Source organism: Gouania willdenowi, chromosome 6 (assembly GCF_900634775.1).
Source record: "Gouania willdenowi chromosome 6, fGouWil2.1, whole genome shotgun sequence".
Lineage (NCBI taxonomy): Eukaryota > Metazoa > Chordata > Actinopteri > Blenniiformes > Gobiesocidae > Gouania > Gouania willdenowi.
The window spans coordinates 58445043-58462531 of record NC_041049.1 but is presented as its reverse complement, the minus strand read 5'-3'; the positions used below and the strand labels follow the sequence as shown (position 1 = coordinate 58462531).

General features: G+C 37.3%; 1 protein-coding gene across 1 annotated transcript; it reads left to right on the top strand.

Moving 5' to 3' along the window:
* The first annotated feature begins 2567 nt into the window (after window positions 1-2567).
* On the top strand, window positions 2568-16998 carry uba2 (ubiquitin-like modifier activating enzyme 2). Its single transcript, XM_028448890.1, has 17 exons — window positions 2568-2770; window positions 4851-4934; window positions 5066-5136; window positions 5215-5279; window positions 5359-5459; window positions 6491-6612; window positions 6833-6900; window positions 8225-8346; window positions 8632-8731; window positions 9848-9999; window positions 10320-10413; window positions 10612-10724; window positions 12095-12250; window positions 12407-12503; window positions 13517-13622; window positions 13705-13847; window positions 15897-16998. The coding sequence occupies exons 1-17, from the start codon at window positions 2630-2632 to the stop codon at window positions 16091-16093; spliced, it is 1932 nt and encodes a 643-aa protein (XP_028304691.1). The 5' UTR covers window positions 2568-2629; the 3' UTR covers window positions 16094-16998.
* Window positions 16999-17489: the final 491 nt, after the last annotated feature.

Genomic DNA, 17489 nt, shown 5'->3' with positions numbered 1-17489 from the left:
AGTAAAACAGAAACGTCTCTGTCTGCTGAAAGCGCGCCTGAAAATATATCCGTTTCCTCAAGGTCTTGTTGTATTTCCACAGTCCAGAAACAAGTATGGTCAGTTTATTGTGTTTCAATAATACCCACACAGGGTCCTGGAGCAGAACTAGATTTTTATTTTTATTTTTTATTTTTTTAAAAAGACTTATAATAATTCGTTTATGCCAGTGGTTTCCAAACTGGGGTACGTGAACACCTCTCAGGAGGTACAGAGAAACATTTTTAAGTTTATTTCTTAACTTTATTGATTTTTTTTTTGATTTTTTTTTACATGCACACATACTTTTTGCCTCATCCATCAATAATAATTAGTGGCACAACTCTTTAAAATACTTCAAAAGGTGAAGTTCAAATTCTAAAACGAGTAAAATATCAGAAATAAATTAATAGAAAGGCCTAAATTCAAGGTTAATGTTAGAAAAAGTTTAGACAAGCCTGCTGCAGACACAAATAAATGATGTATTACATGAACTAAGGGGTACTTGCAATAAGGAATAAATGTTAAGGGGTACATGGGGCAATAAAGTTTGGGAAACTGGTTTTTGCCATTTTGGCTTTTGTCTTTGAATTTTCAAACAGCTCTTGAAAGCAACACGTTAAGTGCCATCAAATATGTTGCATGTTACCATGGAGACAGACAGTCAAGCTACGCCTCATTAGTAATTAGCCCAGCAGGAGTTTTGGACTGAGCCATCAAAACTAATAAAAAATAATAAATCAATGAAGTATTACATAACTGTTTTTTTTCCTCTTTTATGAAATGCATTTTTTATTTTTTTCATTATTATTATTATTATTATTATTATTAGGTATTTATTTTGACCATTTTCTGCTGCAGTGGGTTGCACAGTCAATCTGAAGCCAGTTTAAACTATAGCAACCCTGGCCAAAAGAGGTTACTACAGTTCATTGTATTGTTCATGTTCTGCTGCTGCTTTGAGTAGGGCACAAGGTCATTGGCTCACATGTCTCTTTCCCTGCAAGTTTCCTCACAGCACAGTAAACATAAGATTAACACAGTGCACAGTGCAACATTTAAGTTAATAAACTCAACGGTAGGGCATAAAGAAGAAACACTGGATTTTTATTTTTTTTATCATTTGAGTTCTTTATTTTAACCATATCCTAATAAATAGGAGACAGTTGCTTTGAATTGTTCATGAAATTCATAAACATATATGTCAAAAATCATTTTGACACAAGACTGTTAAATATTCTTGACATTTCAACATTGATATTGTTATAAAGAAGTTAGTTTTATATGGAGGTAGAGTTGTGTATCTATAATTCAATCAAATAAAAATAAAAATTCTATTAAAAAAACTTTTTAAATCAAAATTAAAAAAGTTTACTTCAAGCAAAAATAAATATTTTCAATCAAAGAAAAAAAGTGTTCTATTCGAGACATGTTTTTCTTTGATTGAAAATGTTTATTTTTTATGTTTGAAGTAACCTTTGTTTTGAACAAAAAGATTTTTTTTTTTTTTTTCATTGAAGTCATCTTTCTTGTATTTGGGTCATATTATGAGTAGTACATTTGTGTCTTTATTATTCAATAAAAACATAAAACATTTAAATGAAATAAAAAATTTAAAAAAATAAAAATAAAAAATTCAAACAAAAAAGTTTACTTCAAACAAAACAACAACACATTTCCAATCAAAGGAAAAAATGCAATTTTTTTTTTCTTTGATTGAAAATATTTATTTTAGATTGAAGTAAACATTTAACTAACAACAGCAGTTAGAAACACGCTTATGAACTAAGATATATTACATTAAAATACTGCCTTGCTTGTGAACTGGGATGTAGTGATGTGTTTATACAAGTTGGATCTGATCCCATCATCAGACAGTGGAGGATACAACACTGCCAATGGAACTAACAACAGCTGGATTACCCTTGATGTAGAGACAAAACAAGGTGACATTGTGGATGAAAAGGGAAAAACCTTCCAAACACCTTCGAAAGAGGAACTATTCTTGAACTGGAGGAATGCTAACAACGTCTGGCAGGGAACAAGGCGAACACAAACAAAGATAGAGAGGACAACACTGAAATCAAGAATGTTTGACCAGAGAGACATGTAAACCTATGTAAATTTGCGATGGTAAAACAGGGGACGGGACCCGGATAAGCAAACTGCTTCTCTCGTCTCCTTTTTCGGCATGTACAAAAAAAGAAAAAAAAAAAAAAAAGTGAATGTAACCATGTCGGAAATAAACTGAATAAATAAATAAATAAATAAATAAATAAAATAATTTTTTTATTTTATTTACAAGGTTTCTTTATGATTGGAGTCATCTTTTTTGTATTTTGCAATATTATGGGTGGTACATTCGTGTCTTTATTTTTCAATCAAAACATAAAACTACGATTCAATCAAAGAAAATCAAATAAAACAAAAAACATTATTATTATTATTATTAATAATATTATTATTATTATTTCATTCCGACGACGACGAAGAAGAATGCTTGCTGAGTGATGGGTGGGACTTGACTTCGGCTCCGCAGAAGAAGAAGAAGAAGAAGAAGCTAACTGCTAGCTTCCCGGTGCTACAGGCTCATCCCCAATAGCCGATCAACATGGTCCATCTGGTGGGTTCCCTCCGAAAGGAACTGGCTGATTCCCTCTCTACCTGCAGTGTGCTGGTGGTAGGAGCGGGTGGAATCGGCTGCGAGCTCCTGAAGAACCTGGTCCTAACCGGCTTCAAGAACATCGAAGTGGTCGGTGCTGTTTGTTTGTGTGCTTCTGTTAGCTTCATGCTAACTGCTCTGTCTTTGTGTTGAGGTCTATGGGGGTGTGTGGGCTTCATCTAATTCAAAAGACTTTGCAGCACAATGTGGGATGTATAACACATTTTAGCACCATTGAAGGTTTTTTAACGGGGGCTCTTTGACCCGTAGTAGTGAAAATGGTACATTTGGCGCCATCATCACGTTAGCCGGTTAACTTCTTTGTAACGTGATGGCTGGCTAGCTAGTTAGCTGAGGGTTAGTTCTACCTGTCTGTGAACCTAAAGGCACGGGCTGGGAAGGCTTGTGAGAACCAGTAAACTCCGGGATACAGACAACGTTTAGCCTCTGTATGATTATTAAAACATGTTCTTGTTCAACAAAATTATCAAAAACCTAAATATGAGCGAGAATCAATGACGATGGAGGGGAAAAACTCCAGTAACAACCAGAGTCAATAGTTAGTGAACAGGAAGAAGACAACCGAATATCTCTGAAGGTTGAATACTAGTTTATATAGGGGGCAGTTCAGTCTGTGTCAATAAATTAAAAATAAATATGAAGGAAGCAGCTAAAATAAACTGTAACACTTGTAAAAATAGAGAAGCTTAGCACACAGTCACTGTCCACAGTACAAATGGGGACAGGAGTCAAAATGTGTCGAGCTCACAGTACAAAAAGAAGTAGGTCTGAAAATGCTTCCATAGATATACATTCAATGTCATAACCACCCATGTGTCAAACTCAAGGCCCGGGGTCCAAATCCGGTCCTTTAGAACATCCCATTCGGCCCGCAGGAGAAAGTAAAAATGTCAGAGAAAACATGAATTGTTGTGTAAATGACCAAATAATCCAGCAGTGGATGAACAAATTCAGCAATTTAATGAAACTTCATTTTATTTTTAGGGACTTGCATGTTTCCTTTTTCTATACCACACAAATGCAGCCTTTTTTTTTTTTTTTTTTTTTTTTTTTTTGTCAAATTGCGGAAGAACTCTCAATTCCACAAATCTTGAAATTTATCACAAACAATGGCACAAATTTCTCTTAATTACACTAAAATTGGTGACAAAATCAATAATTTTTGTGAATTGAACTAATAATGATAATCTGCCACCCACTTGAGATCAAAGTGGTTCGTATTTGGCCCCCGAACTAAAATGAGTTTGACGCGCCAGCCATAACCAAATGTTTACTGTTTTATCCATGATTTTTCCCAACTTTTCATTTTGATCGTTCAGCTTTAACAATCATTTTCGAAACATATGGTCATGTACATGTAGGATTTTTCTAGTGGCTGTGACAAACTCCTGTTTTTAATCTGTGTATAATCATTTTCTGATCTATTTGTCATATTTTGTAGCAGGGTGAACCTGTTTAACTAAGGACGGTAGCTTTTTTCAAACTAAATAGACGAAAAGTGCTTGGTTGGTTAAATTTCTTTCTATTACGTATTGGAACTGTGACATTTACAATGATTTAGCAAATATGTGTAGTTTAAGGTAAGAAAAATGCCCTTATTTTACGTGCATGTGTGTTGCAAGTTGCATTCACTTCCTGTCCTTTCCACTAATGACTGCTGTAAGAAATATATAATTTGTTATTTTCTTTTCCGGTGTCCATTTCGAGCCTTCCCAACCCCCAGACCTAAAGCGGAATTGAATAAACCAAAATAAGCCTGTTTTCTATGTAAACCTCAATTCGGCATTACTATTGCCATGTAAACACGAAGCAGAACACTTTAATTCCGAGTAATTTAATTTGGAACATCATGTAACCGTGGCCAGAGTTGTGTTTTGGTTCTTGTAGAGTTACATTTCTGTTTTTGGTCTCCTGTCGTAATAAAAAAAAGTGTCAATCAGCGTCAATCCAATATTTTCACAGTATTTCCTTCTAAGATGTTTGCTTTAATACACATTTATAGTAACTTATAAAGAGCAATCTGCTTAGTCAGCAGAACATAGAGGGCTAATTCTGTACAAAGGGCAGCTCTTTGGTAGTGGTCATTTCATTTGTCTTTCTCTGTGTGTGTGTGTGGGTGTTCGTGCTTGCAATCTGTGATTTTTGGCAGATTGATCTGGACACGATTGACGTGAGCAACCTGAACCGTCAGTTCCTCTTTCAGAAGAAGCATGTGGGCAAATCTAAAGCACAGGTATGCACAGTACAACTCACCTCTGGCACTGCTGGATGCTGTGAAATTGTATTTGAAGTCTTTTTCTTTTATGATGACAGCACAGTTTTATATTAATGTCCTTTGGTGCTATTGGAATCTTTTTGTTGCAGGTGGCCAAGGAGAGCGCCCTGCAGTTCTGTCCCAGTGCCAACATCACTGCCTACCATGACAGCATCATGAAGTGAGTCAATTACGCTTTAGTCTACAAAGCATAATCTGAATTACTTAAAATGATTTCTTTGTTTATACTCATTTACAGCCCAGATTATAATGTGGAATACTTTAGAAAGTTTATACTGGTGATGAATGCTCTGGATAACAGAGGTAAATATACGTCATAATCAGAACGGTTTAATGCCAACACGATAAAATGACCTGATGGCATTCTGATCTTCGTCCACAGCTGCCCGTAATCACGTGAACAGGATGTGTTTAGCGGCCGACATCCCTCTGATAGAGAGTGGCACCGCTGGATACTTGGGACAAGTCACAGTCATTAAGAAGGTAGGACGTTCCTGTACTGCTGATGTTCTTTAAATCAGTTGTGAAACCTAAGAGACAATCCTTTACATGTATCTTCATTGGACTGTATCTGCTGTGTCACTCATTGGAAGCTCTGAGATTGTTTCTTTTTTTAATAAAGAGTTTCTATCCAAGGTTAGGGATGGGTACGTTTTTAGTTACCCACCGAATTCCATAGGTACTTATTCACGTACAGGGTTTTCACCAGGATTTCTTCACAGCATAGGGGGATTGCGTTGCGATGCGATGCTTGCTTGGAAAATTTTGAATTGTTTGAGGGCCAAATTTAGTGACGTAAAGCTAAAGTTGTTGTTTTTTTTCATCTTTGTTACTGCCTTACTTTAAAGCCAAAAGTTATTTGTTATTACAAGGGGTAGGATCATAAGTTTATACTTCCTCCTACTCCTTTTCCAACATGTACAGGCTGTCCAAGTGTGCAGCAATTATTACGACGGTTTAAAAAATGAAAAAACAGAAAATCCTCCTCACGTTGCTGAAAATGGAGCGTAGGGGGCGGCATTGCTGTGTAAGAGAACAAAATTACAACCTCAGGGGATCCTACGCTCAAACAGTACCTAATTGTGTCCTTTGCTCCGACTAGCTTATAAAATAAGTTAATTTTCACAGGTTTGTCATAGGTTCTCACCTATGTGCACAAATGCGAGGGGACGATAGAGCCCTGTCACATAGTGCTGCTTATTAATGTGTGTATTATTAAGAAGAAGAAACGCTGCGTCCTCATAGTTCAGGGTTGTCATGTTGAAAAAGTTTGTGAAGCAAATGTTGCTACAATACAGTTAAATGTTGATTTGATGTATTTGTTAAAGTTTTATTATATATATAGAAATAAATGTGGTAAATTTTGAAGTTTTGTTTCCCATTTATTACCACACAAATTGGTACTAGTGAGTACCGATACCGATTCACAGGTTCCAGTGTGAAAGGTTACGGTATCCCTGTCTAAGGTTGATGATTTTTGTGTTTGTTTACTTGTTATGCTCCTCCCTCTGCAGGGAATGACAGAGTGCTACGAGTGTCAGCCTAAACCCACCCAGAAGACCTTCCCTGGCTGCACCATTAGAAACACGCCATCTGAGCCCATACACTGCATTGTCTGGGCCAAGTACCTCTTTAAGTAAGGCTTGACATTGGTTATTATCATTGACACTGGTTCTTATAAACATTTAGTCATGATTTAGCTTTTACATTTGAAAAGGAATCAAACCTAACACAGTTGAATTAGCATTTTTAAGATGGTCACAAGTATTCAGAATGAAAAGTTATCCATGGTTAAATGCTAAAACTGAATTTTATCATTTATCTGATGTGGGTTTTGTATTTTTTTAAATTTCCAGTCAGCTGTTTGGAGAGGAAGACGCTGATCAAGAGGTGTCACCCGACACGGCAGATCCAGAGTTAGCATGTAAGTAGCTCTCTGTTTGGTGTTGAAGGCTCTTCTTTATGTGTAACTCACTCGTCCAATGGTGAGTAGGGCTGGGCGGTTTACTGGTTCATACCGAATACCGGTATATATTTTTGTTATGATATTAATTTTTAATATAACGTCGTACCATTGTGTATTTGATTACACAACTTTCGGAACGCTACACTGCGCCACGTTTCAGACCGGACCCTTTTCAACGTTGGACTTCTAAATAGGAATGTAAACAGTAGCGCTCTGGTGTTTGTTGCGGTGTATATCATACATGTTAATAGATAAGAAAGAAACAATTGAAAGCTCTGAAGCTGCATGTTAGGGCATGCCTGCGTGCACATGCCTCTGCTACAGGAGAACAACACTCACAAGCACAGAGGCACGGTTAGCTTAGCATGTCTGCATTACTTTGGCAGTAATACACAAAAAAAGAGAGCAAAGTATTGCAATTTGTAATTCCTATAACGTGGAAATAAGTCCTGGTGGAGCTGCAAACAAAACGCCACATTATTCACCATAAGAAACCACCACACCACTGAGTATGCAGCATTTAAAGATAGAAATCAAGTAGGGATGTAAGTATTAATCATAAGGCAGTTAAAAATTGATTCATAGGTATCACGGTTCATATCGATACTCTGAAAATTGAATTGCAGTACATTTTTTAAACAGCAGAGGGCGCTATCTATTTATCCTTCTCTTGTCCAGAAGCGTAGGTAAACTGCATTGTTTTGAATAGTTTATCAAGGGATTCTTTTGACAATGAAAAATAAAAGGAAAATAGTACAGTTTTTTCTAGTTTTTCCCAAAAAAAATAAAGGAATATTTTTCAGTCATCATTTGTCTACAGTCCCATTTTGTAAAATAAATCGTGAGGGAATCATATCGTGAACCCAGTATTGTGAATCGAATCGTATAGGGAGTTGAGTGAATCGTTACATCCCTAAAATCAAGCTAATGCTAAAGCTAAGCTAGCGCCAAGAGCCATTGGACTGCTGTTGCAATTTTTTTTTATCACTACTAGTGTGGAATAATTCTACAATATTCACCCATCATGACAGTAAAATCGACCAGCCTAAGTCAATCTACTGCAGTAATTCCTCTCTCAACCAGTAGAAAATGCTGTGAACACCTGATTATGCATGAAAAAAAAAAATACCGTCATATACTGTGAAACCGTTAGAATCTTGAAAAAAACATGATATACATTTTTGGTCATACCGCCCAGCCCTAATGGTGATGCTAACTTGTTAACCTATTGCCCCACAATGATGGATAATGAATCATGTGAGATCTGTGTTTCTGTGAACAGGGAATCCTGAGGACACGGCAGCTCGTGCCACGGCCTCAGAGAAAGACGGAGACATCAAACGTATCTCCACCAAGGAGTGGGCTCGCTCCACCGGCTACGACCCCGTCAAACTATTCAACAAGGTACCAGTCGGTCACATGTCCTGTGTGTGTCCTAGTCGTGGATCGGCTGCATGATGTGTTTGATTAAAATGTTTTTTTTCACACACTTGACAGTTGGCAACGTTAAATTGTATTCGCCAATTACAGAGTATTAAAAAAAGTGTCCATTTTAGAAATTACACATTTTAGTCCAGTAATGACATCTGGAGTGTGTGCACTGTAGTTCTAGAATTCAGTTTGAACTAGTCATTAGTTTGACACTGACCCACAGTAACAGGCATGCTTGTGATTGGATCACATCCCCAGCTTTTCAAAGATGACATCATGTACCTGCTGACCATGGACAAGCTTTGGAAGAAAAGGAAAGCACCCACACCTCTGGACTGGCAGCACCTTGAGAACAGTGGTATGTCTGTTTATGATGTAGTTTTTCTGGTCAGACCATTTGTTAATGTTTTTGGAGCAGTCGGGATGACACGTTTTTGTGTAGGCGGGATTATTTTGACTATTTTGTTTGCTTTTTATGATAATGTGTGCGCTCCAAGGGTTGTTTTTTAGATTTTAGAGGTTAGAACCCTGCATTTTTGTTCATATCTTGCAAAATTATTTGGGTCCAAATCTTTTGCAAATGAATTTATAATTAGAAGTGACAAAAGACACTTGAAAATTGCTCCATATTGTAACATAGCGAGCCAAAAAAAAAAGGCATATTGGTTGTGGCTTTGTTCTACAAAAACAAACTGAAAGTTGCATGAAAATGTTACTAAAAGTCCAGCAACCACTGTGGCTTTGTTAACATTGCCAAAATGTTCCTGTGCTCTTTGACAACTTGGAGTAAGGATTTCAGAGAAATACACATTGTGCTGGTAATGACAAAATCACTGATCTACTTTTCATAATCTGCTTTATTAAGGGCGTCGCAACACTTTGGAATTTCTCAACCTTCCTTTTTCATGTTACATGCTTATAATGTGCATGTTATTACTTAATCAATTTCAAGGAAACTTTGAGCAGATTGTGCAACCTCTAAATCATCAACTTTTTCTTCCAAATGTTTTCATAAATCATCTTCTTGATGCCAAAACCTAATGCAGAGTTCTAAGTGAGGTTATCTGAAACTTTATTCTTTTCCCATGTGTTGATGAAGCTTTCTAGTGTGCTCCATTTATATCTTAAAATGAACTGTTAAAAACTTTTTCAGTCTTTGCACACATACCTTGCATGTGTTGACGTAGACGTCCACTGGAGGGCAGCTTGGAGTCCAGTTTGGACCAACAACATTGATGTAAACAAGCAAAGATAAAACATTACAACTGCAGAAGGGGAGTAAAACTTAGAGAAATTAAGCTTAGGTTTCTTTAGCAATTTGCTGATAAATCCTCAAAAAGTTCTTCAGTAATATTTCTTCTTTCTATCATTATAATGATTGAAACTAAGACCCAAAGCTTTAAACGTTTATTTACGGTTTCTTGCTCTGGTTTTCTCATCCTTGTTTTTTCTTTTTTTTTTTCCCATCAACCAGCATGTCCTCAAGAAGACAGTCCTGTCTCAGGTTTGAAGGACCAGCAGGTTCTGGGTTTGTGGGGTTACTGCCAGCTGTTCCAGCACAGTGTGGAGACCCTTCGCTCCCAGATCCAGGAGAAAGGGGAAAGTGCTGAGCTGGTCTGGGACAAGGTAATGGGATGTAAAACACAACATAAAGGTTTTCACAAAGAACAAGTTTCCTGGTCGTTAGATGTTCAGTGATTAGCAATATTACTTTCTAGTTTTTTAAGTACATGTGCACATGTTTTGTTTATTGGTAATTAATTGAAGACATTTCGTATTGTTTACATGACTAGTACAGCTACCCTTTAGCTGGAAGAGCTTAAAACATGCAGGAATGTTGTCTTAGATACTGAGTCAATTATCTATAATGCAGAAATTTTATAGCATTTTTTTATAATAAATTTCTTTATAATGCGTACGTGAGTCCTGATTGCTGCTGATTACAGGACGACCCTCCAGCCATGGACTTCGTCACTGCAGCAGCCAACCTCCGCATGCACATCTTCAGCATGAACATGAAGAGTCGCTTTGATGTCAAGTGTGAGTGCTTTTGTTTTGTACTTTGATGACCATCATGATTATACAGAAAGTATAATAGTGTCTTTAAATTCCATCATAATTACAGTGCGATGTGCTTTTAAAAGAAATGCTGAAAATAGGAAATGTTGGATAGCTGGTTGGTCAATAAAAAAAAATAAAAAAAAAACCTAAATACTTTATATCATATTTTTGTTGCAGCCATGGCAGGAAACATCATCCCAGCTATCGCCACAACCAATGCAGTCATTGCTGGCCTCATCGTACTGGAGGGGCTGAAGATTCTGTCGGGGGAAATTGAGTCCTGCCGCTCGGTTCGTATATTTGTCACCAAGTGTTTTTCACTCCTAGTATGAATAAATCATTATAAATCATGTAAATGTTATCATTTTCCTTTCTCACCTTCCCACATCCTTTTTTTTTATTTTTCTATATTTTTTATTACAGTTTTTAATGACTGCACTGAGAGATTTTGACTTTATCAACAAATGACAATGACAATTTTTCAAATTTCCACATATTTTTTGTAATATATAAAGATTTGAAGGTATATAGGGCCCTATATAATCTGTTTTATTTTATCCCAAATTCCCTGTTTTCCACTTGTTTTTTTTTTTTTGTTGTTTTTTCAAATTTCATTTTTTCAGAAATACTAATAATTTTTTTTTAGGAAATGAGTTTTTAGCTCATAAATACTAATAAATAAAAAAAAATCCATAATTAAACAAAAATGTATGTAAAAAATAAAGTGAGACACAATTAAAAGATAGATATAAGTTGTAGTGACATGGATTATTCTGACTGCTCCTTTTTGATTATTTATGTGTCATAAAGAGAGCAGCATTAATGTCACCTGATTTCCTCTCAGGGATCAATGGTTTACTGAATCTGAATAGGTTTATTTTTTAAGTTTGATCAACTTAATTTAAATAAACCTCATTTAAATTATCCTGATGACATCATTTCAGACTATAATGATTAAACAAAAATAAATGGACAAAAGGATGCATCAGTCATTTCACCACTAGGGGTCAGAATATTTTACAGTATCAGAAGTTATCATTAAACTATGATGTTTCAGACTCTACAGACCCTGGTATTGGTGGTCTCGTCTACAATAACAGAACAACTTTTCCCACAGATCTTCTGTAGCTCTGATGAGATGTTGTTCAAACACTGAGCAGATTAACCTGATTAAAGCTGATCATGTTTTGCTGCAGCGCTACATGAGAAATAGATGGAGTTTTACAGGCACAGCAAAGTTAAGGTGGCTCTGTATTCAGGAGTCACTGATGATTTGCGTAGTTTTTTTGGCAGTTTAGACGGTGTTTGTGGTGGTTTAGGCTGTGTTTAATGCAAACAGGACAAGAGGGGGGAGGGCGGTGCACCTAATAAGCGCTCCCCGAAAACATTTCCCCATAAAAACATGTTCCTTGCTTCACGGTGACGGCGTTTCATGCCGATTCTCTCTATTTCTGCGTTTAACTGTTTTCATTGGTCAATTCCGTGATTCCATTCGCGATTCCATTAAGGTGGATTTTACTGGGCCCTAGGTCTATCCTAGTGAGGGTGTGGTTGCACTGTTTTGTGTGATTGTTTCTCTGTTCTGTTGGAATTATTATGTCCAGTTAGAATTATTTCTTCAAGCTCCCTCATTGTCTTTTAAAACGTTTCTTAACACCAGATCTTCCTGAACAAGTGTCCGAACCTCAGGAAGAAGCTGCTTGTCCCTTGCATCTTGGACCCTCCAAGCGCCAACTGCTACGTCTGCGCCAGCAAGCCTGAAGTCACGGTTAAACTCAATGTCCACAAAACCGTGGTGCTCACTCTGCAGGACAGGGTAATGACAGAGAACCAGCATGCTACTCATACACCTGCATTTTTAATTTATGAAGACCATTACCCTGATCAAGTGTTGAGGCTTAACACCTTAATGCCTCAGGTCCAGCTGAACTACTCACATTATACCAACAATTTGACTTGTATTTTTCTGCAGATCCTAAAGGAGAGATTCGGTATGGTGGCCCCGGATGTTCAAATAGAAGATGGGAAAGGAACTATTCTCATCTCGTCAGAAGAGGGAGAGACAGAAGGTAAGAATTGAAATGCTGCATTCATGGTACATCTTTTAGAGTGATGTGTGTGTTTCTTGGACACGAATAAAAGACATTAGAAACTACATACTGTAGACTGATGAATGTAAGAATCTGCGCACACGTGGCAGATATAAGGTTTGTTTAAATGACCAGGAAAGAGTGCATGGACCTAAGGATAATAAATGGAAGTAAAATACAGTATTTTAATAAGACATCTACAAAATCAGGGGTGCCAAACAAACGACCCCCGGGCCTAAACCAGCTCATCGTTACATCAATCCAGCTCTTGGGCAGATGTAAAAATTGAATAAAACATGAGCTATAGATCACACTTGTATCAGTCGTATTGGTTATTATTATTCGAGAAATAAAATTTATTTATTTGCTTTAAAACAAAGGGATAAAGTACTGCAATCTTTTTATGGCAGCTATGCATGTTTTATTATTGCCATAAATACATTTTATTTTATTGCATAATTGTGACCATCACCGGCCTTTCTTATGGAAGGGTATGAAACTTTACTAGAGGGAGGATATAAAAAGAGAGGGCAGTGTTACACCTAGGTGAGGGAGATGGGAACAGGGGAGAAGGAGTTGGGGTGGGTCAATGGAACGAGTGGGAGCAGTCAGTAGAGTCTATTTTGGTTAGGCTGAAAGTGTAATGTGATGCTACTGTTGTGTTTATTGTGTTGTGGGGTGTGATCTATTGAGCCAATCCGGTGACAAATGTGGAGAGCTTGACTAGTGTGATGCAACATTAGGCTTAAGTATGATGATGGTGGCTGTGAACAGAGGGAGAGGGTGAGTGACTACTTTGTGAATGTTGAATATCAGTGATTCACAAAGCAGTTGCTTGGCATTCCCTCTGGATAATCTGCAAAATAAGATTTTTTTTTTTTTTTTTTGACAAAATAAATGTATCTTTAATCTGGGTGGTTCCTTTCTTTTTTTTTTATTTGAATTGGACAAGTATTTTGGTAAAGTGAGGCCATTTCTTTTTTTTTCAACAGCAAACAACAACAAGTTTCTCTCTGACTTTGGAATCCGCAACGGGAGTCGTCTTCAAGTCGACGACTTTCTCCAAGACTACACCCTCCTCGTCAACGTCCTGCACACGTATGATATTTACTGTAACTATTAAAAACAGACCCATTCGCTCTTTTAGCTCTCGTTGCTAACGGTGGGATTTTATCAACAGTGAGGAGTTGGAGAGGGACGTGGAGTTCGAGGTTGTAGGCGAGGCCCCGGACAAAGCTCCGCCCCCTCAGAGTAAGCCAGAGGAGGTTAACAGCATCACCAATGGCAACAAAGACTCCTCTCAGCCGTCCACGTCCTCCAAAGGTCTGCAATACATCTACTTGGGATTTAAAGAGTTTGATTAAGAGAAAGCACAGATGTGAATTTAATAAAAGAAGTGCCTGTTTAATATGTTGAAGTTGGTGTGTTAAAATACTGACTGACTGGATTAGGATGTTATTCACTCATCTCCTGGACATGAGAAAATGTAGCTCTCATATTCATTGGTTTCTTCAATTCCTGAAATGTCCATGCGTTGTTTAGCATGTGAGGGACATATTCATTATTACTGGCATTTGCAATTGTTGATTTGTGAAAAGCAGTACAAGTACAAACATTTGAGGGCTGTTAGTAAAAGTATCAATTAAAGCTAAGCTAAAATAATCAGTTTTTTTATTAATAAAACCAAAAAAATGGGTCTTAAATTACAAACGAAAGCGATATTGTGTGTGTTTGATTGTAATGTTGAACCAGTTATTGGTTGAATAACTTGAGTATGTGTTTAAAAATAGGAAAATTAAACCTCCTGCATCGTTTGTGAAGGAGGTAAAAATATATCCAAAGTTACGAATGTAACTACTGTTCTGTGAATCCCGAATGACCGCCAGAGGTGGAGCACTGAATGTTCCCTTAGCGCATGTATGCATACCAACAATGTCAAGAAAGGTAATAAGTTCAGGTGTCACCCATGAGGCAGCAGCACATATTTACTCCAGGGGCACTCCTTTAAGGGAAGCCCAAGATGTAGACACACTCCTGGTAGAATGACAACACACACCCGATGGTATAGGGCGGTTTGACACCTGATACGAATCGTGAATAGTATCTACAATCCAGTGAGCTAAACCCTGCTGCAGTTAAAAATCGATTCAAATGTGTCACGGTTCACATCGAAAAGGGTCTTATTTATTTAGAATTTGAAATTCAGTACGCACCACCGTGTTTTAAATCAGAAGTGTGGAAGCATTTTGGCTTCCCAAAGACAAAATGAAAGAGGTGAGAAAAAAAGAACATGTGAAATTCAAGGTAAGAGGAACACAGAGAGGAAAGGGAGAAACAAGAGAGAGAGAATGAAAGCCATAGTTTGTTTATTTATTTTATTTCTTTGATATGGGATTTGTTTTAAAGTCCAATTGTTAAGGCACAAATTACATTTTCAGTTGCACTTTTAGAAAGAAAAGGAACTAATATGTAGTTTTACATAGTTTACTGTAGAGCCAGAATTTAAATGAATAGGCTTCTTCTTCGTGTGTATTGTTTATTTATTTCATTCTGGATTTATTAAGTAAATTGCATTGTTTTGCATAGTTTTTCAAGGGGTTCTTTTGACAATGAAAGATAAAAGAAAATAGTGCAGTATTTTTATTTATTTTTTTCGAAGGAAAACATTTTTAGATTTTTCAGCCATTTGTCTACAGTCTCATTTTGTAAAATACATCGTGAGAGTATTGTATTGGGAGTTGAGTGAATTGTTACATGTTAGCGTTGAACAGTGGGGCGCTAACCGGGCCCTGACTCCAAAAGTGGGTTTACGGGTCATTACGGTGTCATAAACAAACATAACCTTCACCGTCTTACCAGTAAAGTGTACCTTGGGAGAAGAGAGCGCAACTGGTGTCGACCCAACAAATCACTACTTAAATACCATTCATCGGAACTTATAAACAAATTGCTACAATAACCTTATCGTGCACCGGAAGGTTAGAGCGTTGTTGGACTGCACTGGGTCTTAAACCAAAAGAGATGCCGCAGGGGCGTTAATCAAGAAAAGAGCAAGATACTACCGTTGCAGCCTCTGGAGGGCGAAACTCCGCTGCGCCGACCGACATGGTCATAAGGCTCCCAGCGACGGAGTGATAGTGCCATAGGCTATTCCCTTGAGCTTCTACTGTAACTGTATACACAGTGGTATATGTGGCACAAACCTCGTGTGACACCGGAACTTATTACCTTTGTTGGGTCACCCAGGGGTCACTGGTGACATTGTTGGTATGCATACTCGAACTGCGCATGCGCTTTAAGCAGGGATGAAATAGAATTTTTATTTTTAACTTCTGTTCAAATCTCAGTTAGCCTTTTTTTTTCTACTTTCAGTTCAAGCTGAGGACGATGACATCATGATAGTGGAATCTGACGAAGAGGAAGGAGCGTCGTCCAGCTCGGCACCAGCCACAAGCGCTACCAAAAGAAAGCACCCAAACACGGGAGGAGATGAAACGTCCGTCAAGCGTCCACGGACGGAGCAGACGAGCACCGCAGATGATGACGATGACATTATAGCTCTGGACTAAAACACCTGGACACTCCTGCTGCCTTAGAGGATGGAGGACTTATTCATTTTGACACAAGAACAATATTAGGATTAAATAAATTTCATCTTTTTTGAAGTACAGCCACGGTTTGTTTTTGGGTCACAGTTTCTCTCCACGTGTTTGTTCTTTCACTCTCTCTCCCTTCTCTCTGATGTAAATAGATCGTATTTTCAATTGCTTTGAAAGACTTTTTTTTTAATTATTATTATTAGTTTCCATTACGCCTCTCTTGAAAATATGTGCTTTTTTGTATTTTTTATAAACGTACTGTATTTCTCAAGCTACATGAGTTAGGGAAGTGTTTTTGTGCTTCGTTGTCAAGTTTAGAAATATGCGACCTAAAAACCAAAACAGGTTAGGGTTGAACTGGTGGATGGAAAGCTGAACTGGTGCAGTCGGTTGCTTTGGTCACTCCAGTCTAAAAGCTGGAGCATTGATGTCCAGTTTATACTAAGGGGTGATGGTTTGCTACCTCTTTTCCATAGGTTTGACTATAATTATCAAACTGCCCTCCATTAGGCCATCACAGTGGTGTCCAACTTTGAGTTAGAAGTTGCCCAATGCATCAGAAAATGTTTACTTTAAAAGACACAAAGGTTGAGCTCAGTCAAATCATTCTGATAGTTGTAAACATGTTGCAGTTGCTTTCATTTGGTTCTGCGTAGGAATTCAGATTTGTCAGTGGAGCTGTTTGGGTTAACGTCACAGGTTTAAACATCCAACAGTAGCGTTCATACGAAGTGTAACAGATGACCTCCATTAATCTGGGTTTATCTTCCATCAGTGTCCATTGATTTCTACCTGTTTGTGTTCTGACTTGGTGAAAGGTTTGAAAGCTGCTCAGACCAATTTCATGAAGAAAATAAATGGAAACTTTTGCAAAACTTGATTTGACATTTCTTTTTGGGAATGTATGACAATGTCTTAAAATGTATGGGGATGATCGTACAAGGAAAATGAGATCCTAATTTTATTGTGATTGATTTCTTTATATAAATGGTGTTTGTCTTAATTTTATTATTTATAGGTGGCTTACACAGGTGAACAATAACTAACTTAGACAAAATATCTAAAAGTTCAGGACTGTGTGTAGCGCTGCAACAACAACTGAAACTAGTTCTAGAAACTACTGCTGAAAAAGTGAAACAAATGATCTGAACATAAGTTTTTGGTTATTTTTACCTGTCAAACACAGATTTAAAAATGCTGTTATTGAGATGTTTTTCACAGTAAGGCTAAAACCATCAAAAAGCATGCGTTTTTTAATTGCAAGCATGTAAGGGCACTTTAATGAATATATGTAGTATATACTTATATATGTAGTGTATATATTCTTCAGTTATGCTGCCTTAGGTTTAGGCTGGCCTGGATAGCT